At 33.5% G+C, this 27,110-nt stretch overlaps 2 protein-coding genes and 2 long non-coding RNA genes across 15 annotated transcripts in view; 2 read left to right on the top strand and 2 right to left on the bottom strand.

Annotated features, from left to right (window-relative positions):
- LOC105219006 (plexin-A2) overlaps window positions 1-8,291 on the bottom strand; it is a 28,747-nt gene extending 20,456 nt beyond the window's left edge. For both annotated transcript variants that reach the window (XR_008472190.1, XM_054235663.1), the window contains exons 1-3: window positions 7,653-8,291; window positions 1,964-3,387; window positions 219-1,464 (exon numbers count right to left, since the gene is read on the bottom strand). Coding sequence is in view for 1 of the 2 variants with exons in the window: in XM_054235663.1 (XP_054091638.1) it covers window positions 219-1,464; window positions 1,964-3,370 (2,653 nt within the window). In the remaining variant the exon portion in view is untranslated. The remainder of the gene's footprint in view (window positions 1-218; window positions 1,465-1,963; window positions 3,388-7,652) is intronic.
- A 1,971-nt stretch (window positions 8,292-10,262) lies between these two features.
- On the top strand, window positions 10,263-15,324 carry LOC105219004 (uncharacterized). 3 transcript variants are annotated; one of them, XR_852129.3, is made up of 4 exons: window positions 10,263-10,349; window positions 10,422-10,588; window positions 10,759-12,430; window positions 12,494-15,323. It is a non-coding gene; the product is annotated as an uncharacterized LOC105219004 (long non-coding RNA). The 3 variants fall into 3 exon arrangements; XR_003752950.2 differs by having other exon boundaries at window positions 10,299-10,588; window positions 10,759-10,884; window positions 12,272-12,430; window positions 12,494-15,324; XR_003752949.2 differs by having other exon boundaries at window positions 10,301-10,588; window positions 12,494-15,324.
- Window positions 15,325-16,862: 1,538 nt separating this feature from the next.
- Window positions 16,863-27,110, top strand: part of LOC105219003 (plasma membrane calcium-transporting ATPase 2) — a 91,715-nt gene continuing 81,467 nt past the window's right edge. For 3 of the 9 annotated variants that reach the window (XM_011194922.3, XM_011194924.3, XM_011194927.3), the window contains exon 1: window positions 23,453-23,846. The gene's annotated coding sequence lies outside the window, so the exon portion shown is untranslated. Of the gene's footprint in view, window positions 17,055-23,445; window positions 23,847-27,110 lie in introns of those variants that run through there. The other 6 variants (XR_008472117.1, XR_008472116.1, XM_011194925.3 and 3 more) reach the window with 4 other exon arrangements.
- Window positions 20,835-22,632, bottom strand: LOC128922951 (uncharacterized). Its single transcript, XR_008472118.1, has 4 exons — window positions 21,801-22,632; window positions 21,374-21,737; window positions 21,146-21,316; window positions 20,835-21,088 (listed from the first exon to the last, which is right to left on the bottom strand). It is a non-coding gene; the product is annotated as an uncharacterized LOC128922951 (long non-coding RNA).

Consider the following 27,110-nt stretch of genomic DNA (forward strand, 5'->3'; position numbering starts at 1 on the left):
ATCAAACGTTAAGCATGGACGCAACTAGAAGCCAAATTTAAACAATTTTTAAAGCAAAACTATTGTGCATGCTTGAGAGTACATTTTAGCGCAGGGCTGCACCATAGATGCTGCCTGTTCGTTTGAATTACTGGATAGTGTGTTATATTGGCTTCTCTATAACGCTTAGCCAATCGATAGCAGTATTATTAATTAAATGCATATTACTTAGTACTTACCATGAATATCATGTGGGTTATCAAGAGGTTTGGAGCCACCCCAAATAACTGCAAAAGTTGCAGTTAAATTGGGCGAGCGTGAAGTGTATTGAAACTCCATATTGTCACAGTATATAGTATCGCCCAATAGTTGTGCGTTTAAACTAGTCACACGCCCTTCGATGTTGAATTGGCATACAAAACGTGTTTGCACTATGAACTGCCCGATTATATGCACTTTCACTTTTATGGATTTACTAGTGCCAGCAGCTACAAGCATCTCACTACCTTCCCCAGTGGCATTTATAGTTGGACAAAATCCAGGACCTGAGCGGTAGCTAGGCCCGATGCGGCTCACACCAGTAACGAGTATGTCATTGCGACAATTCTCAGCAGTATCATGCGTACAACGATGCGCTTCCACACACCAATCACAAGGAAATTCCGAAGATACACAGCGCGTACATGATGAATGTGTGCTACAATCAAAGAATGTAAAATCTGTGGAGACCAGATCTGGGCCATCCTTAGTGCGTACGGATAATTTGGCGGTAAAATGGTGTTTTCCTTGTTCTATTTGTGGCAGCATATCTGTACGTGGCGTTGTACAATTCACACCATTGCGCTTCTTTGTAGCATTAGTGAAGAGTGCCTTTTCTTCAGTGGTAAATGCGCATACAAGGTTCTCCTTCAATTGTGGCAAGTGATCGATAATCAATTCTAAAGTTCTTGCTGTAGTACGCTGCAGTTGATGAGGCACAACACTAGTAATTGTAGTGCATTTGCCTGTTTTGTAACTAACCCAGTATAATGGATCGTTTGCATCATCTTGACAACTAGCACGTGGACTACACTTGTTTTCCAGCGAACACCATCCGCAATAAGGATCGCGTGCACCCAAACACTCGCCACACGTACGGTAGTCGGAGCAATCATAAACCTTTACTTTGGCCACTTCATTTTGCGACATTACATATATGAAAAGATTTCGGCTATCAAAGTGCATATCGTTATTGATAGGAGAGCCGACTTTAATTGGTATGTCCGCGTACTCATTCGCCGAGTCCACCGATTCAACGACTACTTTTTTCAAATGTCCATTTGCTGTGCCAATGAATACCACCGTGTAACCACTAGTGCTTGTAGCCGCAACTGATGTGAGCCGAGTATCAAACTTTGCAACTGGTATTACGGCGATGGGTTGTTCGCCTCCTAATGGCGAGTTCACGTCAAGTCCACAGAAATCCTCGCCAATCGTTTGTAATTTCTATTGAAAATGAAAATGCAAAACAATATATGGAAAAATGATGTCTACAGGCAATTTGATTAAAGTCATCGCATAGAATTGTATTTTTATAATAGCCGCGTTTTATTTGACCATAAAAAGCTAATAGTTTAGTCCATTAAAACGCATTTAGCGCATTTCATATATTCGCTAAAAATGAATTGTGTTGGCAATGCGGGCGGTAACTCTCAACTGAAGTGTTATTTATTTGAAAAAAAAAAATGTCGAATTTATTAACCAATTTTCCCTATTTGTCATTTTGCACATCTAAGTGAATAGCTTAATTTGCTGGTCAAATAAAACACACCTATTAAGTACTGGGAAAACTTTTTAATCAAATTTGTGAAATTTACAACTAAAACATATAATGTGTGAAGCTTAATACTGAGACATGCTGATAAAAATTATTACTTTACATTCGTTAAATTATTATTCATTTTATTTAATTTCACAAAACAACCACTTTTTGCATAATACTTACAGTTGGTACGCACAACATATTTGGTGATATAAAGTCCAGGCCGCGTGACCCAACGCCGTTAAAGCAAGATTTAATGTTCTGCATAAATTTCCGCCGAATCGATTTTAAAGAGTAAATGCACAAAGCTGAATTATCAGTAGATACATTTCCATCGCCAACACTAAATACACCGAACAGCACGTCATCTTGTACTGTTATACCCAGACTAGCGGCTAGATCCATACTAGGCTTACCCAAGTAGCCGGCCTGCACGAGATTATACTTAGTACCACCCGTTATACAGTCAATTGGGATCTCTGTATATGAATAATAGTTCGAGTCTTCCTGGCAAATGCGTACAATTTTTGTTATATACTCTTTGGGCGAAGAGTGATAATTGTGTTTCAATTGTGTCGTTAAAAAGTATGAAAATCGTTCCGAACTAAATCCATAAACGTAATTAATTAAATAGCCCTCCCTGGCATACGAATTTATAAAGGTTCTTGTGCCCGTTGTCACTGCTGATGACGCTATTTGAAACATTTTAGTCTTCTCCAGTGAGCGTGATGCTACAGCCGGTATTTCACTTCGATATGGCGAGTTATTTGTGTATGTGACACCGACATACATGACATTGGTGATCGACGGTTGCGGTGGGCCTGGCGCTATGAATGCCACAGTGGAAGAGTTTGCATCATTCGCCACAACTGCATCGGGCACATCCTGCTCCACAATGCTGACATTTTGTAAATTACGTACTGTGCACGTTCCTTGAAATAAAGATCCACACGCAATTAGGCGTGAGGTCGCACGATCGATCAGCAACACTTTGTTATAATTATCTGTAGGCTTGCGTACGGCATGCGCCGGGCAATCTAGGACCGTGCACTCGACCGAGTCATTTTTTGGACCGGTTTTTACTGTTTCGTGTAATTCCAACTCTGGTGAAAGTTGATATAAATAATTGACACCACCCACAAATACTCGTCCGGTGAATGTGTCGACAACCAAATGATTCAACGGTGTATCGAAGTGAATAACATTGGTTATTATGTTGCTATAGTTTTTGACATCTACAGTACCACCTTTCCCACTGTCATCTCCACCGCCGAACTGTGTTGAGGCAGAAGAAGCTGGAGAACTTCCGCTATTGCTGTCTGTAAGCGCAGTTTTCAAGCTAGCAGATGTGAAGCCGTCGATTATACCGTCGCTATTCTGGACAATCTCTTCTTCATCGCTCAAAAGTTCTGTATTGTGAATATGTGCAGCATTTAGTAAGGAGCGAGGATATAAAATATCTGTGCTGATGTGTCTATTATCATTAATTCTAACGATACTTCTAATTTGGCTATTTTGGGTATTGATGCTTCCTATAGAGGTTACGTAATGTAGCATGAATGCCAGAAGGAACAAAATTATAACCCGCATGATTCATAACATAAAACCTGCAAAGAAACAATTAACATAGAAAATATAAAATATATATTATACACATTATTTACTGTTTAAAGTGATTTTTCTTTATTAATAAGCAATTTGTGATTATTAACGAAATCATAATAATAACCAACAACCGTCTCTCCAGTATAATCAATACTGAATTTGCGCACTGCCACGCCCATAAAGGACCTCAACAGTTCTCCGTTGCTCCAGACAGCATAACACTAGTATGTTTGATTTAATGAGCCGGGAAGGCAAATCGCTAGCAGTAGCCATGAAACCAAACTCAACAGCCACTCAGATCGGCTGGGTTCTGCTCGTCCGATATTACCATCCCTAGCGATGGTCTGTTAAATAATATAACCATCATCATCTTCATCAGATCAATGAACACTTATCTCGATAAAGAAAACATCCACATACTATTTCAGTTGACATGCGCAATTTTTAACAATTTTTTAACCTACGGTCGCACAGTGAGTCCAGGCGCACTATTTTTACGGATCAACTCACGGAAGCTTTATTTCTATAGTGGTCTTATACAAGAAGAAACTTCAATTTTTTTTTAGATTAATTAATAACTTGTAGGGAAGGGCTAAGTTCGGGTGTAATGGAACATTTTATACTCTCGCAATTTATTTATTTAATTTTATTATTATAACGCAAAATTTGACTCACGTATTTGGCATATATATGGTATAGAATCCATTCAAAGTTTCAAATCGTAATACATATATATGGGAGCTAGGGGAAGTTATGACCCTATATCACTCATTTTTGGCACGAAGACATATTATTAGAAGAAAAAATATTCCCTCTGATTTTCTTCAAAATATCTGAGAGACTTACGTATATTCTCGGAAAAAATTTATTAGAAGCACTGAGGGGCCTTAAAAATGTATGGTCCGATTTCGACGATTTTTAGAAGGGCGATGCCACAGTATAAAGGTAGTATTTGTCCAAAGTTCTGTTCCGATATCTTCACTAGTGCTTACTTTATATATTGCATAGTAAACGATTCAGATTGACTTCAAAGTCCTTATGTATGGGAAGTAGGCATTGTTGTGAACTGATTTGGACTATTTTCATAAAATATCATTGGGAAGCCAAGCAGATATTATGAACCGAAATTCATTGAAATGGGTCGAGCAGTTTCGAAGGTATGGTTTTGGGAGGAACCACGCCCATGTAAAATTTTGTATACCATTTTGAGTGCAGCTCTTCTGTACCTTCTTTATAATGAAATTAAAGAATGAAATTAAAGGTTTCTGGTGATTTTCAACATAAGTTTTGTTTGGGAGGTGGGCGTGGTTATAATACTATTTCCTCTATTTTTGAACTGTATAAGGAGACATCTAAATATACCCCTTCCTAGGACAATCCTTTGTACCAAATTTCATAGCTTAATTTATGGCTTAGTTATAGCTCTTTATAGGTTTTCGGTTATCACTCTGATCACTTTGGTATATATAACCTTATATCTAACTCATTTAGTTTTAGGACTTACAAACAACCATTATGTGAACAAAACTGTTATACTCTCTATTCCAACTTTGTTGCGAGAGTTTAAAAATAGAATAATCAGTGGCAAAATTAACGCAAGCATTAATAACATCCGTATTAAAATGATTTAGTGCTTTTTCTGGCCCGTAGCAAATACTGTCAAGAGGCCCTTGGTTTGCTATAGGTTCTCAAGCTAAGGTTATTAAATTAAACAAAACTGTTACAAATAAATTTTTTTGTAAAATGCGCAAATTTAGAGATCACATTTTCAATACTTTAATATTTAAGAAAATCATACTCCACATTCATCAAAGTGAGATGATTGAGACGTTCTTGGCCTATATATTTTTTATAACAAATCAAGCAACCACAGATCGTGACTCAATTAAAAAATAAACAGTCGATTAACACGCTCTTAAAATAACGATAATCATTAAAAATTACTAATTTTTACATGAACGTGTTAATTGATATACTTAAAAAGGTGTCAAATCTGTTAATTAATTCATTTCCTATCCAATAAATACAATTTTATATATATTTCGGGCCCGGAGCATGTGCTATTATTGCTACGTGTCTAATCACTGGGCCCATCATATAAAGAATACGGAATGGCCCCAAATAAATCTAAATAAGGACAAATGTGGTTCTGTGTGGAGTGGGCATTGTTCAATTTCAACAAAGTAGATGTAAAAAGAGAGGAATAATATATCGGGTAAACATTTGGAACATAACGATACTATCTATTGATCAGTAATGTTTTCCGTAACACTCAAAATACTGTATAATGTGCAAAATCGAGCGGAAAATGAAGAAAGACTAGAACCAAATAGATAGTTCTAAATCAAAAATTACTGGACGTAATTACGAAAATAAGACACAAGCACACAATCACTATTCAGGAGAAATGAGTTTAGAATATTTTGACACGATTCTTCACATTCCGTAGTTATTTTTTATGTAGTTTATTTTTATTATTGTCTTGTGCAATTTCCAAATTCTAATTTTATTGCCGACATCAAATTTGCAAAATAGATAAATGCACAATTTCACAATGCGGAATATACAGTATATCAAGAATTAATTTACGCATTGCAAATAAACACACTTTTTCTCTTTCCAAAAAATATACTGCCTTTTTGTAAATTTCAACGGTTTTTTTCAATGATGTTTACATATATTATTTAGAGGGAATTGATACAAAATAAAAGTGCTAACGCAATGCAAAAACCAACCAAGAACAACAAAAAACATGTATATTAAATTTTATTAGTTTGACACTAGAACTCTTCTCAAAAATATATTTTGTTTATTTCTTAGAAAGTATTACACAATTAACAGTACTTTACCGAATTTGTGAATTAATTGGTGATTAATTTTTGCAATTTTCATATACACAATAACCAAAAGTGTATTTTTAAATAGTGGGCAAACGGTTATCGCTTGAGGTGGCCCAACCTAATCACCTCTTGAGTAAAAACCTATCAGAAATATTGTCTGCAACATTCAAATGATTGTAAAATGTATAAAAATCGAGGGAAAAATAAGGAAAGATTCCAACCAAAGCGAGGAAGATATTTCATATGGTAATAATTCGAAAACTTAATCAAAGTCCAAAAATTTCGGTGAGTGCTCTTACAAAGCATTTCAGCGAAGAAAGTAGTATTCAAAACTCAAAATAGGGTATAATGGGAAAATTGAGTGGAAAATAAGGAAATACTAGAACCAAAGCGAGGATTAGGCCCTTAATTATAAATTACTGGACGCGTACAGCTCTATATGACTCGAAAACTCTCATAGATAAATACATAACAATAAAACAATAAAAATAAATAAGTAAGAAAAGTGCATAAATAAATAAATTAAAAAATGTTTTTAATGTCATTCAATGAACTGGAGTAATATTTATAGTCTCTTCATTTCATAAATATATGCATATTTATCTAGAGAAAACACTCAAACATTTACATACATATGTATTTGTTTTGACACAGAATTTTATTTATTTCTCAGCTTTAGAAATAATTTCGCATTATTATGAAATAAATAATTATAATTAAAATGCAAAATATTATGTGTGAAATATTTTTACAGCTAAAAAAGAATCTCGAAAATTGCTATATAAGCCGAAATAATATTTTCAATAACTAGAAAATGAAAGGCTTTGAAAATATATCACATAAATATATGTAGGCAAAATCGTATACAAACTAGTACGGTAGCATGTAATCAACTCATTGGGCGGACAATGACATTACAGGGGAGTTAGAGAGGGGGAGGACCATTAAGACCCTTCTACAATACAATTTTTTTCTTTCCGTCGGGGTTGACAGCTGACTATGAATACACAATTATATGGATACGTTCAGATATCACAAGCTACGAAAAATTATTATTAAAATGAGTCAATTCTAAAAACTAATATTAGAAATTAGTGAATTCTAAAAAAAATAATAATATAATATTATCTTTGTTTGAAATATTTTCTAGGCATATAATTTACTCATTACTTCTGTCAAAGTAAGTGTATGTAGAGATAAGTTTATATTTTACCAATCGTTCGTTTAAGGAGATGAATGGCTCTCATATGTAGTCATTTGGATTCTTACGATCTCTCCCAAATGAAATGGGCGAAAACAACAAATATACGATATTTCTATACCTGCAGCTGCCGCCCCGGTATAATTTGTTTTGAAAGCATAAATAATTAACACATTTGTACAATAAATTTGTTTAACATATAAATCATATTTGATGCATTACTTACGAATTTCAAAACGATGCGTTGTATACACTATAGTCCAGAATGTTTATTTTAATTACACTATCTCGCTATCAATTTAATTTTTCATTCTATTATACTTGTTTTTACAACACGAAATCAATTATTACATCCTTTTTAACTTGTATTATAACTTTAAATGTACACACTTCGACTACACTTACTACAATTAACAAAAGTGAGATAAGCGCACACCACTGTATTGAGATTTAAACCACTTCCTCTATTTGCTTTTACGATTCTTAGTTATTGTGATACAGAATAAAACATAATGCAATAAACCGATGCATGTCAGCCCACACCTTCCAGGGCCACTCAGATGTACTCTTTTAAACAAATTTTCAGAACTTCAGTGATTCACTTTCTCAAATGCAAACTAGCATACTGTTATTAGTTATTTATAACTTTATTAAAAAATATTACATTTTGTCTGATCTCATTCTGTACAAAAAAATGGCAATGGTACAGAACCGACAATTAAAAATAATCTTTAGCAAATGAACGAATTCAACAGTCCTATTGAAACCAAATTTTGTAGCAACAGATATATGCACAGAGCGTCAAATTACTCCCCGAAATAATCCGACCGTCACAAATCGTTTCTACGATGTCATACAACATACACAATTACACACATTCACAATTGACAACCACAGGTCCATGCAAGGCGAGTTGAAATGATTTCGCCTTGCATCCATGCATACACACACAGCGAATTCATGCAGGGTGACACTGGTAGCGCAAAAATAATGTATAAACAAAAATATTGCATATATAAACTTCAGTTCTACCATGAACGTTTAAAATACATATTACGACAGTTTCTACCTCTAACTACTATACAAAACCTCGGCTTTCTTTACATGTATATCGGAAATTCAATTAAAATTTCTGTTAATTTGTATGAGCAAATCAACAAATTTAACCAAAACTTATTTACTTGGGATCGAGCTTGATTCCCATTCAAATAGCATATGGCTATGTTTGTTTGCTCAAAAGCAGTAGAGCTCAAGGTAATGTAGATTTTTTTGTTATGCGGCGAACACAATATCGAAATATGAAATTGTAACCAATATTATCCGTAGTTCTGCTGTGTAAATCTAATAGTTCTACAATAAATCCAAACTGCGAATTACCTTGTAAGTCAGGTACCGGGAAGTCCCAGATGAAAGACCACAGCGTGGTACTAGAAAAATATATTAATAATACTATTAGTTACTTAAGGGCGAATTGGCGAATGTCGCCGAGACTCTTGTGTAGGTGTGATCGTTCATCCCATTCTTACACAAAGCATTAATGTAGCCATATATATATACCTGTTACACAATTTTGGCAATGAACACGGTACATTCGTGGCTAAAAGACCCAACGCGACGAACCAAAAGTACACATCCACTTTCAGTATAGCGCCCCACATAAGTCGCAAAACTATAGCCGGTATTTTAACTGATTATAGGGATAGTTCTAACTAATGTTCCAAATGAAAATTTATAAACAAGTTCATTAAATATGCTACATTACATTAACTTTATTGGAAGCATTTTTAATATGTTTATGATACGTGTCTTTTGAGCAATTTTTACCACTATGAGTGGTCTAAATGTGCAAAACAAAATTTGGTAGCACTCACGCAAGCGGCGATAGAATTTTTAATGAGGTAGCCGCGTTCTATCTTGTACGAATTCAACTGAATAACTTTATTCATGCTTTCACATGTAAACTTTTTTACAAGAGAGCAGCGCCCAAAGATAGCGAGCAGAGAATTGACCAATCGAATACAGCTAATAAAAGTGTAATAATTTAAAAACAAATCTATATATTATTAATTTTTATAATTATTATTTTTTATCTAAAATATTACATTAATTTATAAATATGTAAATACCTAATGAAAATAAATTGAAAATTAAAACAAAGTAAAAAATTTCTATTTTAACCCAAACTTTTTTTGTGTTGATCAACTTCATGAGTGGTTTAGAGAGACATATGTAGTGTAAAAGAATTCTAGTCCTGGTGAATTCACAATGGGCTTCCTAAAGGCATAGTTGCGTCATCTGACATCCACTATATCTACCTAAACCAGAAACAGGTGACCTATAGGTAGCTGCGAGGTGACCGATGAACCACATTTTAGTAACGCAAGAATAATGAAACAAATGACTAATTTTGATGGGAAACCATGGAAATTACGAAACAACAATCTCCACTGACAGTTGGCTAACTAAACAAATAAACTATTGCAGAGGGCACTGCTAACGAAACAATGACATAGGCTTTGCACAATAATAGAAAAAATGCGAGCGGAAAAATATTTGCAGGGTTTGTGCTAAAACAATGAGAGAGAGCGAGCAAGATGATTACACTGACGTATAGTAAAAAACGAGAAATAGTCAGCCTCTTCCTGATGCTGGAACAAGAGTAATATAAACTTTTCGCCACAGTAGTTAACGAAACCGGCTTTTACTCTATTAAAACGATGATTTAGATCAATTTACAATATAAAATAAAAATATCAAATTTCTACATAAATTTTTAATTAAATACACCTTGAGTTAAAAATGCAATACAACTCTGCAGGTAAATTTGGCTGTGATAAAATAGCTAAATACTACGGTAGATGTCGCTGCAGGAAATTGTTATTGATAAAATAGCAATCAGCTGATGAAACTTAACAACCAAAATGTATAACTGCCATGAAAGTGTATAGCAAAATCTGATTTCTCAATTAATGTTAATGTCTTTATTTATTTGAAGTCTTCTTACCTGCATCTATTAAATTGACGATGAAAATGCAAACACAGTTGGAAGATTTGGATTCGTCAACACTCGGAAACGATAAGATCATATAGCAACGCTGATTGGGGAGAATTTTTCTTTAATGCTAAAGGTACAGGAAAACAATAACACTGGCAGAAGGACAGGTAGCTTCATATATATGTAATATAAATATAAACATACATATATATGTAGATATGTGTTTACATATATTTGTATTTATTGATTTTAATTCTTTACATTATTTTTCTTATTTCTATCAAATTCTATTGGTAATGTATTAAACAGTATAAATAATAAACCAATTTACTCTTAGATTGCTCCGATGCTGAGGCTGAGGTGCCATATGAAATTATGTATAGAAGCAGCGCAATTGTGTCGTGGTTTTTGCTCTAGAAGACTGAAATGTAGCCTGGAGACTTATATACAATAAACAGTGGAGGTACTACTACTATTTATATTATATTTATAACCTCACTTCCAGCAGTTGCGATGTGTGGCGGAAGATTAATGATTATACCACAGGAAGAAAACTTAAATGTAAACACGTTTTATAAATTTAATGCTGTGGAGTAGCCTACTATAACCACTGCCGCAGGATATGGTTATAACCCATTTAGGTTTGAGCAACTAGTTGATAAAGATATTTAAGGTGTTTCATTTTTCACCATCATTGAGTATCGACCTTAATACAAAAAGTGAACGACCATCTCCTTGAATTTTCTCGCTTTTTGCGAATCCACGGCGACCCCTTTTACCAATTGGTCGAAGAAGTACAGACTAAACCATTCACAACATTCACGTCGATAATATATCAATACCGACCGTTAATAATCCTCAAATTTTGGTTGTTATCTTTGACAATCTGTACTCCTTCATTCCACATACGACAGCAATAGTGACCAAAGTACAGAACTGCAAGAAGATCCTCCTGAAACGTTGCTGACAATTTACAAGGCTATCGGCCAGCCATCCGGTCGTCAATTACGCAGCACCGGTATGGTCGTATGGATGCAGTGGAATGCATCAGAGGAAGATACATACGTCCCAGAATACTGCTGGCTGCCTCTTGATGTCTCCTGTAGCACTCCTATATAATGAGGCCGATATGCTACCTGAAAAGGAGCATAATTAATTGCTTACCAAGCAATGTCTACTAGGGTGTTATCGTAGAAATCAGTCATATGCTGGAAACGGAACCGACTTCCAGGTGCATCAAAAGGTCACTCTTACAATACATAGACGACATTACGCAATACGCCGACCAGAGTGTCAAAAAAAAAATCAATGGAGTTTTAACTTTTGTAATAAAAGGTCTATTACGATTTAGTAGAAAATCTGTAAACCATCACTCCGAGATTCCAGCAAATATGTTCTGTCTGTACACTGGAATTATTGCTTTTAATCATTAAATATCTGAGGGCCAGTATTATGAATTTATTCGCTTTCCTTGCGCATATAGACTATTGTCTTTACAAAGGCTTCGTGAGGTAAATCTGCAAATTTCCCATAATATTTTTACTCTTTCTGTAGAAATTTTTCTTTAATATACGTTGAAAACAGTTTCATATAATGTTTGCAAGTGAAAGGAACTGTAGAACTCGTGGGTGATCCAATTGCAGGTTCATGCTACGCCTTGGAGAATTATTTACAAAGTCTTAAGCGTATTGTACGAAAACCGACGGAAATTCTTCAACATATTTTTAGGAAAATTATAGGAGATACTATCAAAGTTTCAACTAATTTAGAGCAGCCAAAATTATTAGGAGGAAACAAGTTCGAATCATCTGTACTTTGTAGACATAAGTATATTTATTTACTTATTTTAGATCAACTGCAAATTTGCACGACAGCAATAGTCGATATGAAGGTTGTTATAAATAAGGAGAATCGTCACATTGTAGAGTAAACGTCTTTAATAGCAGAATTTCCAAATCAAGTGTGGAGGCAGTAGAAAGTTTAAAAATGACGGCAATCACGAATGCTATGTAAGTAATTCTCAAATTGAATATTGGCTTCTTTAAAATAATTTTTTTTCTTTTCACTTAAAGACTATGAAATCTCGTTTTAACTCGACAGGAGTGGTTAAACATCTTAAAGAGAGATTGGCGATCCTGTTGTCCAGTATTATTATACATATACAGTTTATGGAAAAAAATCTTGAAGAAGTTTTGAGAACTTTTACTCCACCTATTAGGGTAAGTATTTCAATACTGTTTACATTTTTTCAATATATTCATATGTATGTATGTAACTCTGTTACGTTACTCAATCAAATATTATGTAAATAAAAAATAAAAATGGAATATTAACATATAAAAATTGTTTTCTGTATTATTAAACGATAAAAGATATGAACTAGATGACATTATTAGTGAAAAATAGAAAGTGGAAGGTAGTGGGGTAAGTGGTGTATAGCGTTAACTGATGCTGCTCCTACTTGTTCCCACTGCACTGTAAGTGAGACTGGCGAGCAAGTACGTATCTTAGGTCCAGTTTTGTATATTCTCTATACTGCCACTTTTTCTGATGACACCGCAAACATATGCGTCGAAAAACCTGCAGATCGGTGCTGGACTACGTGGGAAAGAGCATACAACCTAAACCGGATGTTGATAACCGGAGTATATCAACGGAAATGGCTATCATCATGGAGTTTCTGATGTGATCGGAACCAGGAACAAGCCACCTAACAATTCTAATATACTAAAGGAAACGGAAGTCTCACAAGAGGGGCGGACATGAAAAGAACGGAAGCTTTTCAGATACAGGAAACAGATGTTAAACACAGAAGTTGACTATTTTCGTATATTTTGTACTCTAGGTACAAACACAACACAAATAGGCTTGAACTTAACCTGAAATCTTAAAAAATGAAGTAGCTAATTGGACGAAGGTCAAACATGTCCATACAGAAGAAATTTGTTCTATATAAACAAATTATGGAGTCGATATGGTAATTTCGTGCGCAACTGAGCTGCACATAGATTTAAAAACAAAATTGCTCCTTTTTTAGGTCAAAAACCATAACTCAGGAACTGCTCGACTGATCTCATTAAAATTAAGTGCATAATATTTTCTTGACACCCTTATGTTTCCGATGTAAATCGGTTAACAACCACACCAACTTTTATATCGGTTAATATTTGAGATATTTTAGAAATGTTATGTAAGCTCTTGGATATAATGTGTGATTTGGTCCAGAAATTTCCTCAACCTCATATACTATTATATATATAAGGGTTTTCGTTATTCTAGCGGACTTTAGTTCCGCTTCGTAGTTTAACTACCCCGACTTTATTTTTATACGCACTTATGTATGTATAAAGATTACAAATATATGCCATAAGAGTAAAATATTGAATCCTCCTCTATTGTTATTCTCATATTTGTAGTGCTCTCATACTCATATACTTTCAGCTTTCATATGCTCGTATTCTATATAAAGTGTAAACAAAAGTTATTGGACAACATTTTTATCACACTGCAGTCATTATGCGACTTTTTCAGATATGTATTTTATCTACATTGTCTTCAAAGAAGCACGCTGATTAAGAACTGCCAACAATGTGAATTGAAACTCCACAATGAACGTGGGCACTAAGCATATTAAAGTTTGTGTAAGATAAGAAGACAGCAACGGCTACTTAAATCATGAAAGTATGTCTCAATAATGGCCAATAGTTGGCTATATTTTAAACAAAGTCGAGGACCATTTCATAGTCACGCCATTACTTGGTCTATAAAACAAAACAAAAACAAACAGGCAAGAGATAAGTGCGGGTATAATCGTACATTTTATACGCTCGCCATTTATTTATTTATTTATATTAAGATAACACACAATTTATATGAGTCAAATTCGGTCCACTAGACTATCGCTATACATAATATATGGGGCTGGGGTAATTCCGGTACCGATTTCATACATTTTTGATAAAAAATTGCCCAAAGGCATTCTCTCATTTTCGGTATCAGGGTGATAGAAAATTTACGACCAAATTTCGCATTTTCAATTTTTTTAACCAATCTGTGTGTAGATATTTTTTGTCATCTTTTCTATGACATAGTGTACCTATATAACTTTAGTAATTTAGGAGATATAACAAACTTTCTCAAAAGAAAAAAAAAATTATCAAAATGTGCGCCGCCGGATCTGTGTGGTATTTTTTTTTGCTGAGGTGGAGCAATATTTCCTCGCAAACAATGATTTTTTCTATATTTAATTTTATGTTACCGTGTAGTTCATGGTTTGATAACCTTGCGCACGCGGACGGCTCCAAAGATCTTGTGGATGAGAGAGGTTAATAACCAGAGGGCGTTAATAACCACTCGACCTTCCAAGGCGTCAACGATTTGCTCTATGGGTTCTTGAAAAGTTCCAAGAAGATACGATGTTTTCGAGCCAAATTCTGTTCAGCGTTGTGGCCCATTTGTGGCTCAATGAGTATGTAAACAAGCAAAATTGCCGCATTTGGGGCGAAGAGCAACTTGAAAATATTCAAGGGCTGCCATTTCAACGCCAAAAACGGTTTATTGTCAATGGTTCCGTTATTGCGCATGATAACCGACTATTTGCTGTCTGAAATCGAAGCTCGTGATCTCAGCGATTCATTTGGTTTCAACAAGACTTTTCACATATTGCATCAATTAATGGATTTATCGAGAGAACAGTGAGCGTTTTGGTCTATATTATTTTTCCTGTTTTCAGTCCTTGGAGCAAAACATCACGCGTGTCCGTCGCTAGTCGACATGCTCGAACGAGTCATCGAAAATTCGACTCAACGTAGCCGCGGCCAAAATTTTAAAGTGATAACCTTTAAAAAATAAATGCCAAATAATGTTCTTTCGAATGATAATAAACATTCAACATAAAATTTTAATTTTCTGTCTCTTTTTTTTTAATTAGTAAACCTCGAAATGGATCACCCTGTATAATGTAATGCCTTTCACATACCTGTGAGTTTCTTACAGAATTAAAGTATTTCTGGAAAGTCATGATAAACAAAAAGTATATATGGTACAGATACATTAAAAATTAAAATTTTGCGATTAAATGTGTTGAAGTGGGCCGTAAGTGAAGTGGATACCAGCATGGTTATTGGTAAATGGTACAGGGATTCGACTGCCACCATAGACATAACAATGTATATAAATAAACTTAGCTAGTGTGTTATGAACAAATTAATTTGCCTGAGGCTCTGCGTTACACATAGGAATTTTGGGAAAATATATCTTTTCATTAAAATCACTAGTTTCAGCACTGTTGGCTGCTGACAAAACCATAGTTTCTAGGTGGAACATAGGTCATCCAGATATTTATATTTATTTATATACAGTGAAATTTCTCTAACTCAAATCACCATAATTCACAAAAAAACTTCGAGTTACAGAATTTTCATTAAAACATGAATTTAAAAAAACTGTAAAATATAGATTTATACACAGTTTTATTTATTTACTTCGTATAAAGTTTTATGTAAATACGTTAAAACACGTATCCTGTAATTTTTTCGTTGCACTTTGCTATTGTTTGGCTATTGAAGTCTGTATCCCATGCCTTTGTTACATGATTTACGCAACCCATAAGTATAATATCATATTTTTTGTTAGCCTCCATGCGATATAGAGAGACACTTTTAAAATACAGACTCGATAGTAAAATTTAAAATTTTGTATTTTCCCCTGGTCGAAAAATTCGATTTATGGAATGAATTTTGTATGTAATTTTACTTCTATTGCCATTTCAAAAGTTCGAGTTATGGAGAACTTCGTGTTATAGAAGTTCGAGTTATGGAAGGAAATTTGTATGAAATTTGATTTCTAAACGCTATTGTCAATTTAAAAGTTCGAGTTATGGCGATCTTCGAGTTATGGAAGTTCCACTGTATATTTAATTTAATTTATATGACTCCACAGAATTTTATTTCGCCGTATTTATAATGTCATTGCAGTAAAGGAGTAATAAGAGACATACATACAGACATACGTACATGCATACGTACACACGTACTCGTATAGTATTTTTGAAAATGTACTTAAATAACTGTATGAATATTTTCTTATTTTTCCCCTAAGTTCTAGGGATGCCCTGCTGTTGAGAATTGGTTATTGACGAGGCTTATTTAGTTATAACATACATGTATATGTATTGTATTACGTATTCATTTAAGACAATGTTTTTGAACTCTTGGAAAATTCGCATTATAATGTCGCATAAAAGATATGATGGCAACTCTGCTGTATACATACATGTCATCGAAGACAACATTGCAGTGGTAGCGTAATATGATCAAATAAACTGATAATATGACGAGATAATAGAGATAATTTAAATCGTGTTTAGTGGGCAGGTAAAATTACAAACACGTCAAAATCCGCAATCAAAAATAAAAATCAAATAATTTAAAATCAGAGCAACACAAATTTAGTACTTATACGACCGGGTATAATCGAATTCCTTTTAGTTGAACGGTGGATGCGCTGTAACCGTTACGTGCTGCTTGTTTAAACGCTGCTCAATTTCGGTTTTAATAACAGTAACAAATCGGAAAGCAATAAATTGCATATAACGTCGGATTTCGATATCGTATCTGTCTGTAGTTAGTACATGTAAGTGTCAATGCACTTTGAAGCAAAATTTCAAATTTTTTATTGTTATTGAGCTGTGTGATTGCATACAAGTTGTGATTGCTAATTTGAATAAATATTCGTTATGTGCTTTATAATATGTTTATAAATATTAATTAATATCATAAACTGCACGGGTTGAGTATAAGTGATTGAATCGTAAATATTATACATGGCACGAGTTGCCGAAATTCTGCGAAAAAATATTATTAACCAAAGCGAACCTGTTTAAATATAATTTCATCTCCCTTAGCTGAAAACAACTGATATGTAATTTGAAATATGCATAAATGTTTGCAACGATTTAAATTTATAAAAAAATATAAAAAACGCTGTATTCTAAGTATATACAGTTGAACTTCCATGACTCAAAGCACTATTATCCACAAAAAAAACTTCGAGTTACTCTCTAAGAGACTAACTTCGAGTTATGGAAGGAAATTTGGATGAAACTTGACCTCTTTTGCCAATTCAAGAGTTCGAGTTATGGAAGGTGAACAATTCGCAATTAATTTTTAAAACATGAAACCTGGTTAATTTAAGCGCAAATTTTGTACTTTATGAAAATTTCATGGTTAGCAAACCGACGGCAGAAAGCCGAAATCGTTATTTTTAAATAAACTGCAAGAATTGTTTAATCCAGAACGCTGTTAAATGGTGCATATTGTTTTTCATTCGCATATTTATGAAATATCTGTGTATGTTTGTATGTCTTACGCTAAAGTATGACATGTTAAGTACTATATGTAAGTGTTCTTTAAGAAAGTTCGATAAAAATACGCAGCTTTGCAAATATACATACACATAGACATACATACATATGCACCTAAAACATATGTATTTCATGTGTTCATTTAGTTAAACCGGTTATAATTGCTTATATCTGTACTGTTTTGAATCTCCTGTGTTATCGCAGCCGCTCCTGATATTTTCGCCACAAGTCATTTCATGAAATAATCATCTGAAAAATTGGCATAATTATACGGCTAACCGCGAATTTGTTGTTGTTCTCCAAATTCCCTTTAAACAACAAGTGCACTTATCTTAAAATCTTTTATAAAACAATAAATCGTTGCCAACCCATAAGCAAATATGTATACTTAATACAAAATCGTAAATATATATTTGTTTACGTAATGACTGACCAGTCAAGTTATCACAATTGACGTCAATAATGGACAAACGTCATGCTTAGTACGTAACTGTATTGTTGAAGTGATTACACTATTTATATTTATCTGAATTGTGATATGATTACATACACATAATTAATATTTTGTTTCTTACACAGCATAACAATAACGTGTATCAATTTTTCAAATCTAATTAAAATTTTGCCAACTGATAAATAGAAATGAGAAACTTTGAATTTTTTGAAAGGTTCTCCATTATGCGTTTCGTCTTCTCTTAAGTGGCGTAGACACCGCTTACGCGGTTATAGCCGTGTTTATAACAGCGCGCCATTCGTTCTGCCTTCTCGCTGTTTGGCACCAATTGGTTATACCAAGCAAAACCAGGTCGCTCTCCCCCTGATCTTTCCAACGAAGTGCAGATCTTTCTCTTCATCTGATTCTACTAGCGGTTACTGCATCACTCACCTTCCAAGCTGTAGTGCTTACGACCTAACCAGCGTAGCCGCTGTCTATTTATACGCTGAATTATGTCAATGTCGTCGTTGCATCGTCTGCGGTATTCGCCGTTGTCAATATTCAAAGGACCATAATGGCGTAAAAACTTTCTCTAGAAAACTCCCAGCAACAGATAAAAGAAATCACCTGATTCTAAAACCTGGTTTGGTACCGAACGGCTCGGAGAGCTCCTTCCCAATTCTAACTGGGTTTACAGCGCAGTACAAGGATGATAGAAGACAAGATTACGCCATTCGTACACAGTTAGCTTTTTTGGGTTTTAATTTCCTGTTGAGTGACGCACTCAAGACCCCAAACACGCGAGGAAATCAAAATACGAAAGAAAAACTGACAAATTGCACAGTAGTACAAAATAATAAAACCAAAAGAAAGACCTGAAGTCAAGGCTAGTGCTTAATTATTATTTAAAATTCTAAGTGAAAAATATATTCAGGGTTGTTGTGGAATCTGACAGTTGTCGGAATCAGAATTCAAACCTGATTCTGATGTTCGAATTAGAAATTTTACTGGTTTCAGGTGTCATGGAAACCAATTTTATCGGTTTAACTATCAGAAACAAACCAACAGCTTCAGGGCTGACAGATTTTAGATATTTTGTTCAAATTTATTTTGATTTGCCGTTAAAACGCTTTGGAAAAAATATAATTATTATTAAAAAATAAGATAAGAAAGCTAAATGACGTAATTATTGAATTCCACGGAAAAAATTAAAATATGCTAAGAAGTTTACAAAATAAGTAATTCAGATTAGATCATGGAAATATATAAATTTTTACATAAAAGTTAAACAATATATACATACACTTAAATATGAATTTTCACACACAAATAATTACTGTTTTTGACTTGTTTTGAGCATAAAGCGAATTACTGTGATTTCCTAAAACTTTTATTTTTCGTTTGCGCTACTTTCATTGCCAAATAAAATAAAAGAGAAAATAACTTCTCATTTTAATTATATTTTTTGAGTGAATGTTTTGTACTAATTATGTGATCACAATTCCAAAAAAAATGTCTTGCTAATTTTTTCCCATGAATAAATAGCAGAACAGCTGATTCGATATTGGTTTGCTTATATTCGAAAAGACGAAAATCCAATCAGATTCTGTGACCAATGCAAGAATGATAGAAGACAAGATTACGACACGGCCCAAGACACGTTCACGACCCACGAATGGGAATATGCAACAGAAGAATTGTCAAATGGAAAACGGAAATGTGAAACATAGTGAACCAAATTGAAAATGTGCAGATAAAATATCACAATGAACGTGATTCCTAAAATCGTCATCTATAAAATGATCCAATATAATAAGGCATATTTATAATTAAAATTATATGTTTTTTTTTCAAAAAGTTCGCCATTTTGCCAAGTTTTTTGTTGGTTGGAAAAGTGAAAAATACTCTTTATATACGACTTTTTTGTACTATGGTTGTTAAATTCCGCCATTGCGGACTTCTTTTTCAAGTTTATTATTATTTAAAATTATTTAAAATTTCGCATTGTTATTGTGATATAACATATTAGTGGTACTCATTTAACGTCGTAAACGTATGGCAACATCGCAAAATTACAATATCGTAAAACAGCTGTTAATTTTTTCATGCATTTCATTTTACGACAATCTTGCAAATATGCGAGACCTTTTTCAGTGGCATTCATGGCATCCCTGCAAGAAAGGTACCGGCGAATTCTTCGGTGAAATGCCAGGGAGCGGTACTAGCAGTTTCAATTAAGGGCGAATTGACAAAGTACCCGAAACTATTGTGTACGTGTGATCGTTCATCCCTTTCTTGCACATCACATTCATCATTTAACAATTTATATACACCTCTTGCACAATTTTGTGAATGATCTTCGCACAATCACGGATGAAAGACCCAAAACTGCGAACCAAAACTACATGTGCACTTTCAGTACTGTTAATAGTACTATTACGGATGAAAGACCCAAAACTGCGAACCAAAACTCCACGTCCACTTTCAGTACTGCGACCCACAAAAGCCCAGAAACTATACCCGCTATTTTCGGTTAGTTCTACCAAAATCCCAAATGAGAATTTAATCACAAAATCTTTAATTATATTTCATATTTATTGAAAATATCAAGCCATTCAGGTGTTTATTATTATATTTAATTTATACATGTATTATCGTACTACACCATATACATATGTAAAACGTATTGAATAGTTGAACAATTTTTGCTATCTGACAAAGGCTGGAGGAAGAGTGGCAAATACCCCGAGCAGCCTGGAAGTGTAAGCTGCGCACATTATGTGAGAACTATTTTGGTTTCTTTAGGAGTTTTTGTAAGATCTGTTCTTTCATTAATTTCACTTCATCCAATTTCTGGGAGGAGGGTTTCTATTAAATATAAAGTAAAATTTGTATTTTTACAACATAAAAGTTGGTAATAATTACCCTATGTTGCAGTAATTCTAAATATAGCACGGGCAACGTTCTAGGCATAACATCCATGCTCTTGCCGTAGTATTTCCATTGAACTAATTTCGGTGAATCCATGTCCTTGTAAAGCGATACAACAACGTTACGATTCTCAATACAAGGTGACAATTAATCAAAAAAGACTTCCTAATTAAACATACAAGAAGTTTTTAAATGTTTATGATCACATTCACTTAAATTTACCCTTAAATTTCTGTGTTTTAGCTGCTAATGGCACGGCCAACTGAGGTGCCGGTACGTCCAAAAATACTGCATTTGCTTTTCCCTCTAGCTCATTGACAAAACCCAGTTGACACACGTCGCGATGACAAACGGTTACAAAATCACCTCAATTCCTCGTGCCTTGCTTCCTTCCAATTCTCGTGCTTGTGTTGACCAAAAGGTTTAATTGTACGTAAAAAAGTGACATTAAACCTAATATCTGTTGTGTAAATGATTTGTATTCCATGTAGCAGCGTTTGCATCCATAGTTCTGGATTTGCTTGCAGTACATATTCCATCGCTTCGAAAGTTCTACGCTGTTACAATAATATGAAGTTTGAAATATCTGTGTGGAAAATTAATTAGAATTTAAGGCAAGATAATATTATTATATTCAACAATTATTTACATATTCAATGGTTTCGCCATTGATGTTGACCATTGTAGGCGTAGCTTCTATTGCGTGCTTCGAATTGACAGTGCAATGAAGTATTACTGTATTACCTTCTTCAATTCCATATTTTGGCTTTAGAAAACTTTTATTTTACGTTTTACTTATTTAAAAATGGGTGCTTCAATAATTTAAACTTTAATTAGGCTGCAGATCACTGATTTAAATAAACCACGCAAAATAATAATTCACAAGCAGCCATGATATAGCTCAAAACAAAACTTGATCAAATACGAGAACTTTGGTTGTTTCTTTCTATCATTCAGAGTGCTGTACGAGAGAAGAGTTGAGGTAAATGTGTATGCCCATTTTGCCCTTTGTTGCATATGTGTGTATGTAATGGTGTTATTAAAATTTCTTTGAATGTGATGGAGTTTCAGTACCCAAGACATGCTGGGATGCTTACAATTAATTCACAATAAGCTGATATTACCACAATATTGCCAAAGAGCGCTCATTTAACATTTGTGGCCATATTGCAAATTTACTATACTTATTTCATTGCAACGTTAAATGAGTACCACTATTGATTATTGTTATGCATAATATTCCAATTCAGCTGGTACAGAATGTTGCAACTTCCAATTCTTTGATCCGCACACATGACGTTTAATGCTACTTTCAGTGAAATAACCATAAATAATTATTTTCGCCTTATTGTGACAAGTACTAAACAAACCAACATTTTAAATTCTATTCGATATGCAAAATGGCAAATAAAAACTTTATCCATATTTATTTAGACCATCCCGGATCTAATAATGATTGCAGATTCCTTGAAAGGTCACAATATTATAGAAAAGCGGTAAACGAAAGGAACATTTTATTCATAAATTCAACCGTTTTTTTGTTAAATAAATTACATATCAGCTGAGAGTTCTGGCCCGCATTGCCAACACAATTAATTTATATGTGCTGAACACATAGAAGACGACAAGCGACGAGCGACATCTGTCAAATATTAAAATACACGCGTTCTTATGGGCACAAATTTTTTGACAACAGCACGACTACGCGACAACAGGCTTGTAGTTGTCGTTGTCGCCAAATTAGAAATGTTTCTAATTTTGCCGACGACAATGGCCACTAAGATGTGAAATGTAAAATTATTCAAAGTTCTCACAAGTATGACGTTATTTTACCAGCAGAAACGTAAAATAGCTTTGATATATCATTTATAATAACAATCGATTATTTAAAACAAATAAATCGACCATTTTTTACATTTTTTGCGTAAATAAATTCACTTTAAACTAAATATGTAAATTTTATTGAAGTGAAAGATGTTAGTACGGCAACAATGAAATTGCTGTTTGATATGTCGCTGCCGTCTTCAAAATGTTCAGGACGCTGGCTTCAAAGCGACATTTGTGATCAACCGTCGCTACGTCGTGTCGTCGTCTTTGTGTTCAGCACTATAAGCGAATATATGAAGTAAGCTAAGTGTGTTTTATTTGTCCATGATTTATTTATTATTATTATTGTGGGGGTCAAATAAAATAAGCTTACTATTTAAAGAAAGCAGGTCGCTATTCACCTCTGAGAAACCTACCACAAAAAGTTTTCTTACTAGTCGCTCTGTGCTTTTGAATGACATATGGAGCAATGCAGCCAAAGGAGACATTTTTTGACTCAGTTGAACCAAAATTTTTGAAGCATTAGTACATTCGTTGGAGGATTCTCCGTGGGAATTTTTGTGTGCACGCACACAAATACCACAAAATTACGCCTTTTATAGTTGTATTAAAGCGAAAGAAAACGGGTAAGATCGTATCGCGATATAAAGTATAGAATCCCGATTGTTGTTTTGGAAATACACTGTGCAATAACCACATTTCATAGTGCACGTTGCCCGGGTGTTGTCTTTACGCGGTGGATGTGTTGTCTCATTCGTTCGTTTGTTCTCTTGCTCGTGTTGTTCGTCGTAATCGGTTAACAATTTGGTTTTGAGATTTCATTTACTTTCATTTATTGTTGCTGTAAATTCTTGCTGCATCAACAGTGGTAATATATAAAGCTATTTGTAATTGATTATTTGAATAAAATTACAGTCGACCAAAACTTTTTAATGATACAATAAACATGTGCAGAAAGCAATATTGGTGCACAACTGTGAATAAAAATATATGTATATACATATATAAAAATTTGTAATAGGAAGGTTGGAATGGGTGTTGGAAGTTATAATTATATAGAAATTTTGCCTTTCCCATAAAAAAGTACATTTCTTATAAGCCAATAAATTAAACGGACTAATCAAAGCCAGTAAATGTGAAAGTAATTTAACTAAAATTTACATACGTATAAATGGACATATCTTAAGCAACTTTGATAATAATCAAAAAGTTCCTAAAACACGATACAAATCATTTTATTTTTGCTTAACCATATTAATGAATGTATGCAGTGTCATTTTCAAGTTTAATATAAGTATAATTTTGAAGAGTTCTTTTAGTTTTGCAAATACTGAACTTTGCTTATGGTTTGTAAATTTCTGAAATATGCGAAATATCGAATGGGTTGTTTCATTTATTTTTAGCGTTTACCTTCTCTTTTAAACTCATAATTCATACACTTTTTCCCAGATATACTCCCTTAACTAAATACGTTTACGTTCGTTGTATAAGAAACAATATGTCACTGACCACTTCTAAGAAAATAGCAATACACAGTTATTGTGTCTAATAGATTACAGTTTTTCGAAAAAATTACAGATACTGACATTTTTACTATTAAATATATATATAGTATTTTTTTATTATTTTACTAATGGTGAAATATACCATATGATCCATAAACAACTTACTAATTTTTATGTTTCATATAAATAAGTAAGAAAAATCGTAGAAATGCAAGCAGTTTTATTATGTTTTTGTATTATGCATATTATAATTCAACGGACATTCCACAAATTTCCAAAGATTTATAGGCAACTAGCAAATGATTTGTTAGTCATTAGATAATAGTAGTAGATAATACAATTTTCAATTTCTTTAAGGGATCTAGTGATCTATTCGAAATGATACAATAATTCATTTTTCACATTTATGTAAAATATGTGGTACATAATACTCATAGAGACCAGCTTTAAGAAACCTGTTTTTGTTGATCCACAGCTTTAACTTTATGCCCAAAGCCTTTAACAAAGTTAAATTATGACGCTTAAAGTACTCTAATCGATTTTGCCAACCGAACGCGTAGATTGATTTTTGGAAACAAAAATAACTTCAAAATTTTGAATTATACCGTTGTCAAGTGATAGGAAAACAGAGTTTGAAGAAGTTTAGAGCAAAAAATATTTTTAATGTTTGTAACGTCAATTTGGCTTGTATGTGCTGCATTATCTAAACACCAAAAAGTTTCGATTTTGAAATCGCATTTCCCTTTTTAACTACAGTCAAGATTTGTCGAGTAATCCATGCTTTTTTTATTATTTTTCCACCCAACTGCAAGTTCATGCAAAGAAAACTGTTAAAATGCTCGAGAACGGACGAAAAGCAGCACTTTTGACCAAAATGAAAAATAACTTGACTCTTTGCGGCACATATGGTATGCATATCTAAATTCGTATTGAAAGTAGTATCACCAATTTCGTTCGACAATCATACTACACCTCTGCGCAGTTCAAACAAATTTTGCGATTTATTACAGCAGGTTATAGGAATTAATATGTAATTGTATGAAAACATTAATGAAAATCGTTTACACATGAAATGTGTACGTTTATTCGAGTTTTGATGTTTTTGGTAATTTTACTGTTTTTTAAGAACTACATTATTTTACTTATCATTGTACAAACACGTATTTGCAAATATTCATCATACGTACAAATCAGTATAATTTGTTAAATGTATAATGTTCGACTTCCCTTTTGTTTGATTGTGTATATTTCATCATATTAACGTAAATTTGTTGGATCATAGTAAATTGGAAACATTAGCGCACATTTCTTACAAAGGGCCAGCATATGTGTGTCTTGTTTTGAAATTTCTCCTTTGATTTTATTTATAATTTGTTGTACTAATCAGCAGCATATACGGTAATATTTTCCATTCAAGCAGAACATACAACTCTAGGCAATAGTTTCCAAAAACATATTGTACTGCTGTATGAGCAATAATGGCTGAAACACAAGGGATTCGTTGGAGCGTATATTCGTTATCTTTTGTGTATAAATTTTTTGTTTGATTATTCCGGCAACTGAAATATGCAGAAAAAGATTTTATTGTGAAGTGAAGTGAATAGTGCCCAAGATATTTGTATAAGCAAATAGTTTGACGATTTGTAACGAATGATTTCGTGGACAATTAGTTTAGGCTTCTTGGTTCTGACAGGCTTGAGTAACCGTAACAACAACGATTTGTAACGGTATATAAATATATTTCTAGCTAGAACAGTTGTCCAACTGAGAAGCTCATACACTCTCGTACATCCAGCACTATACTGGATTTGGTTAGGGGGCTGGGACTAATGGAGTCGTAGGTTTCATTGGAGCGCACAATAGACCGAAGATCGTAAGATGTATACCTCAACTAATATCTATTTATATCTATTCCTCTAATACTTATATAGACGAAAATTAGATTTTCAATTGACTATTGGTTGTAGGGTTTATGAATTGCATGGTTTAGGATAGGTCGTTTGTAATTCGCACAATGAATATACATAATTTGGTGTAGCGTATATATCACTATACAAAGTTGACCATGTATACACATAGCGAAAATGCAATGTCTTACATGCAAACTAGGCCAACCAGAAGCTGAGCAAAGCTATAATCGCCTTTAAAAGGTCGCAAGTTTCGGACAGTTGGCTGTGGCAAACACATGCGCAGTCATGACACAATAATATATAAGTATAAACAATATATTATCCTAACAAGCAAAAGAACTTTTTATTAACACTGTTACATTTCATTTCAAATTTTATATAGCATATTATTACTGTTTTAAGTTCGAAACAATTACTTTTATGTGATATGTTCTACTATCTATATATGTATATATATTATTATGTATATATATATATATATATATTATTATGTATATATGTATATTATATATTTACTAACTAGATATATAATGTGTAAAAATTTTCTTTTCAACGACCTTCTTGAGTTGAGTTCGTGGCTATTGTTTAATTGTATACCAAATGTGCGTGTGTACCAACAACCTAGCGCCCAACCATAGACGGATTGTACATTATAAGACCGTCCTTTTGTTATAGGGTATCATGCCATAATGGGACAACAACTCTCAGTTACCCATT

This window comes from Zeugodacus cucurbitae, chromosome X, assembly GCF_028554725.1.
Source record: "Zeugodacus cucurbitae isolate PBARC_wt_2022May chromosome X, idZeuCucr1.2, whole genome shotgun sequence".
NCBI lineage: Eukaryota > Metazoa > Arthropoda > Insecta > Diptera > Tephritidae > Zeugodacus > Zeugodacus cucurbitae.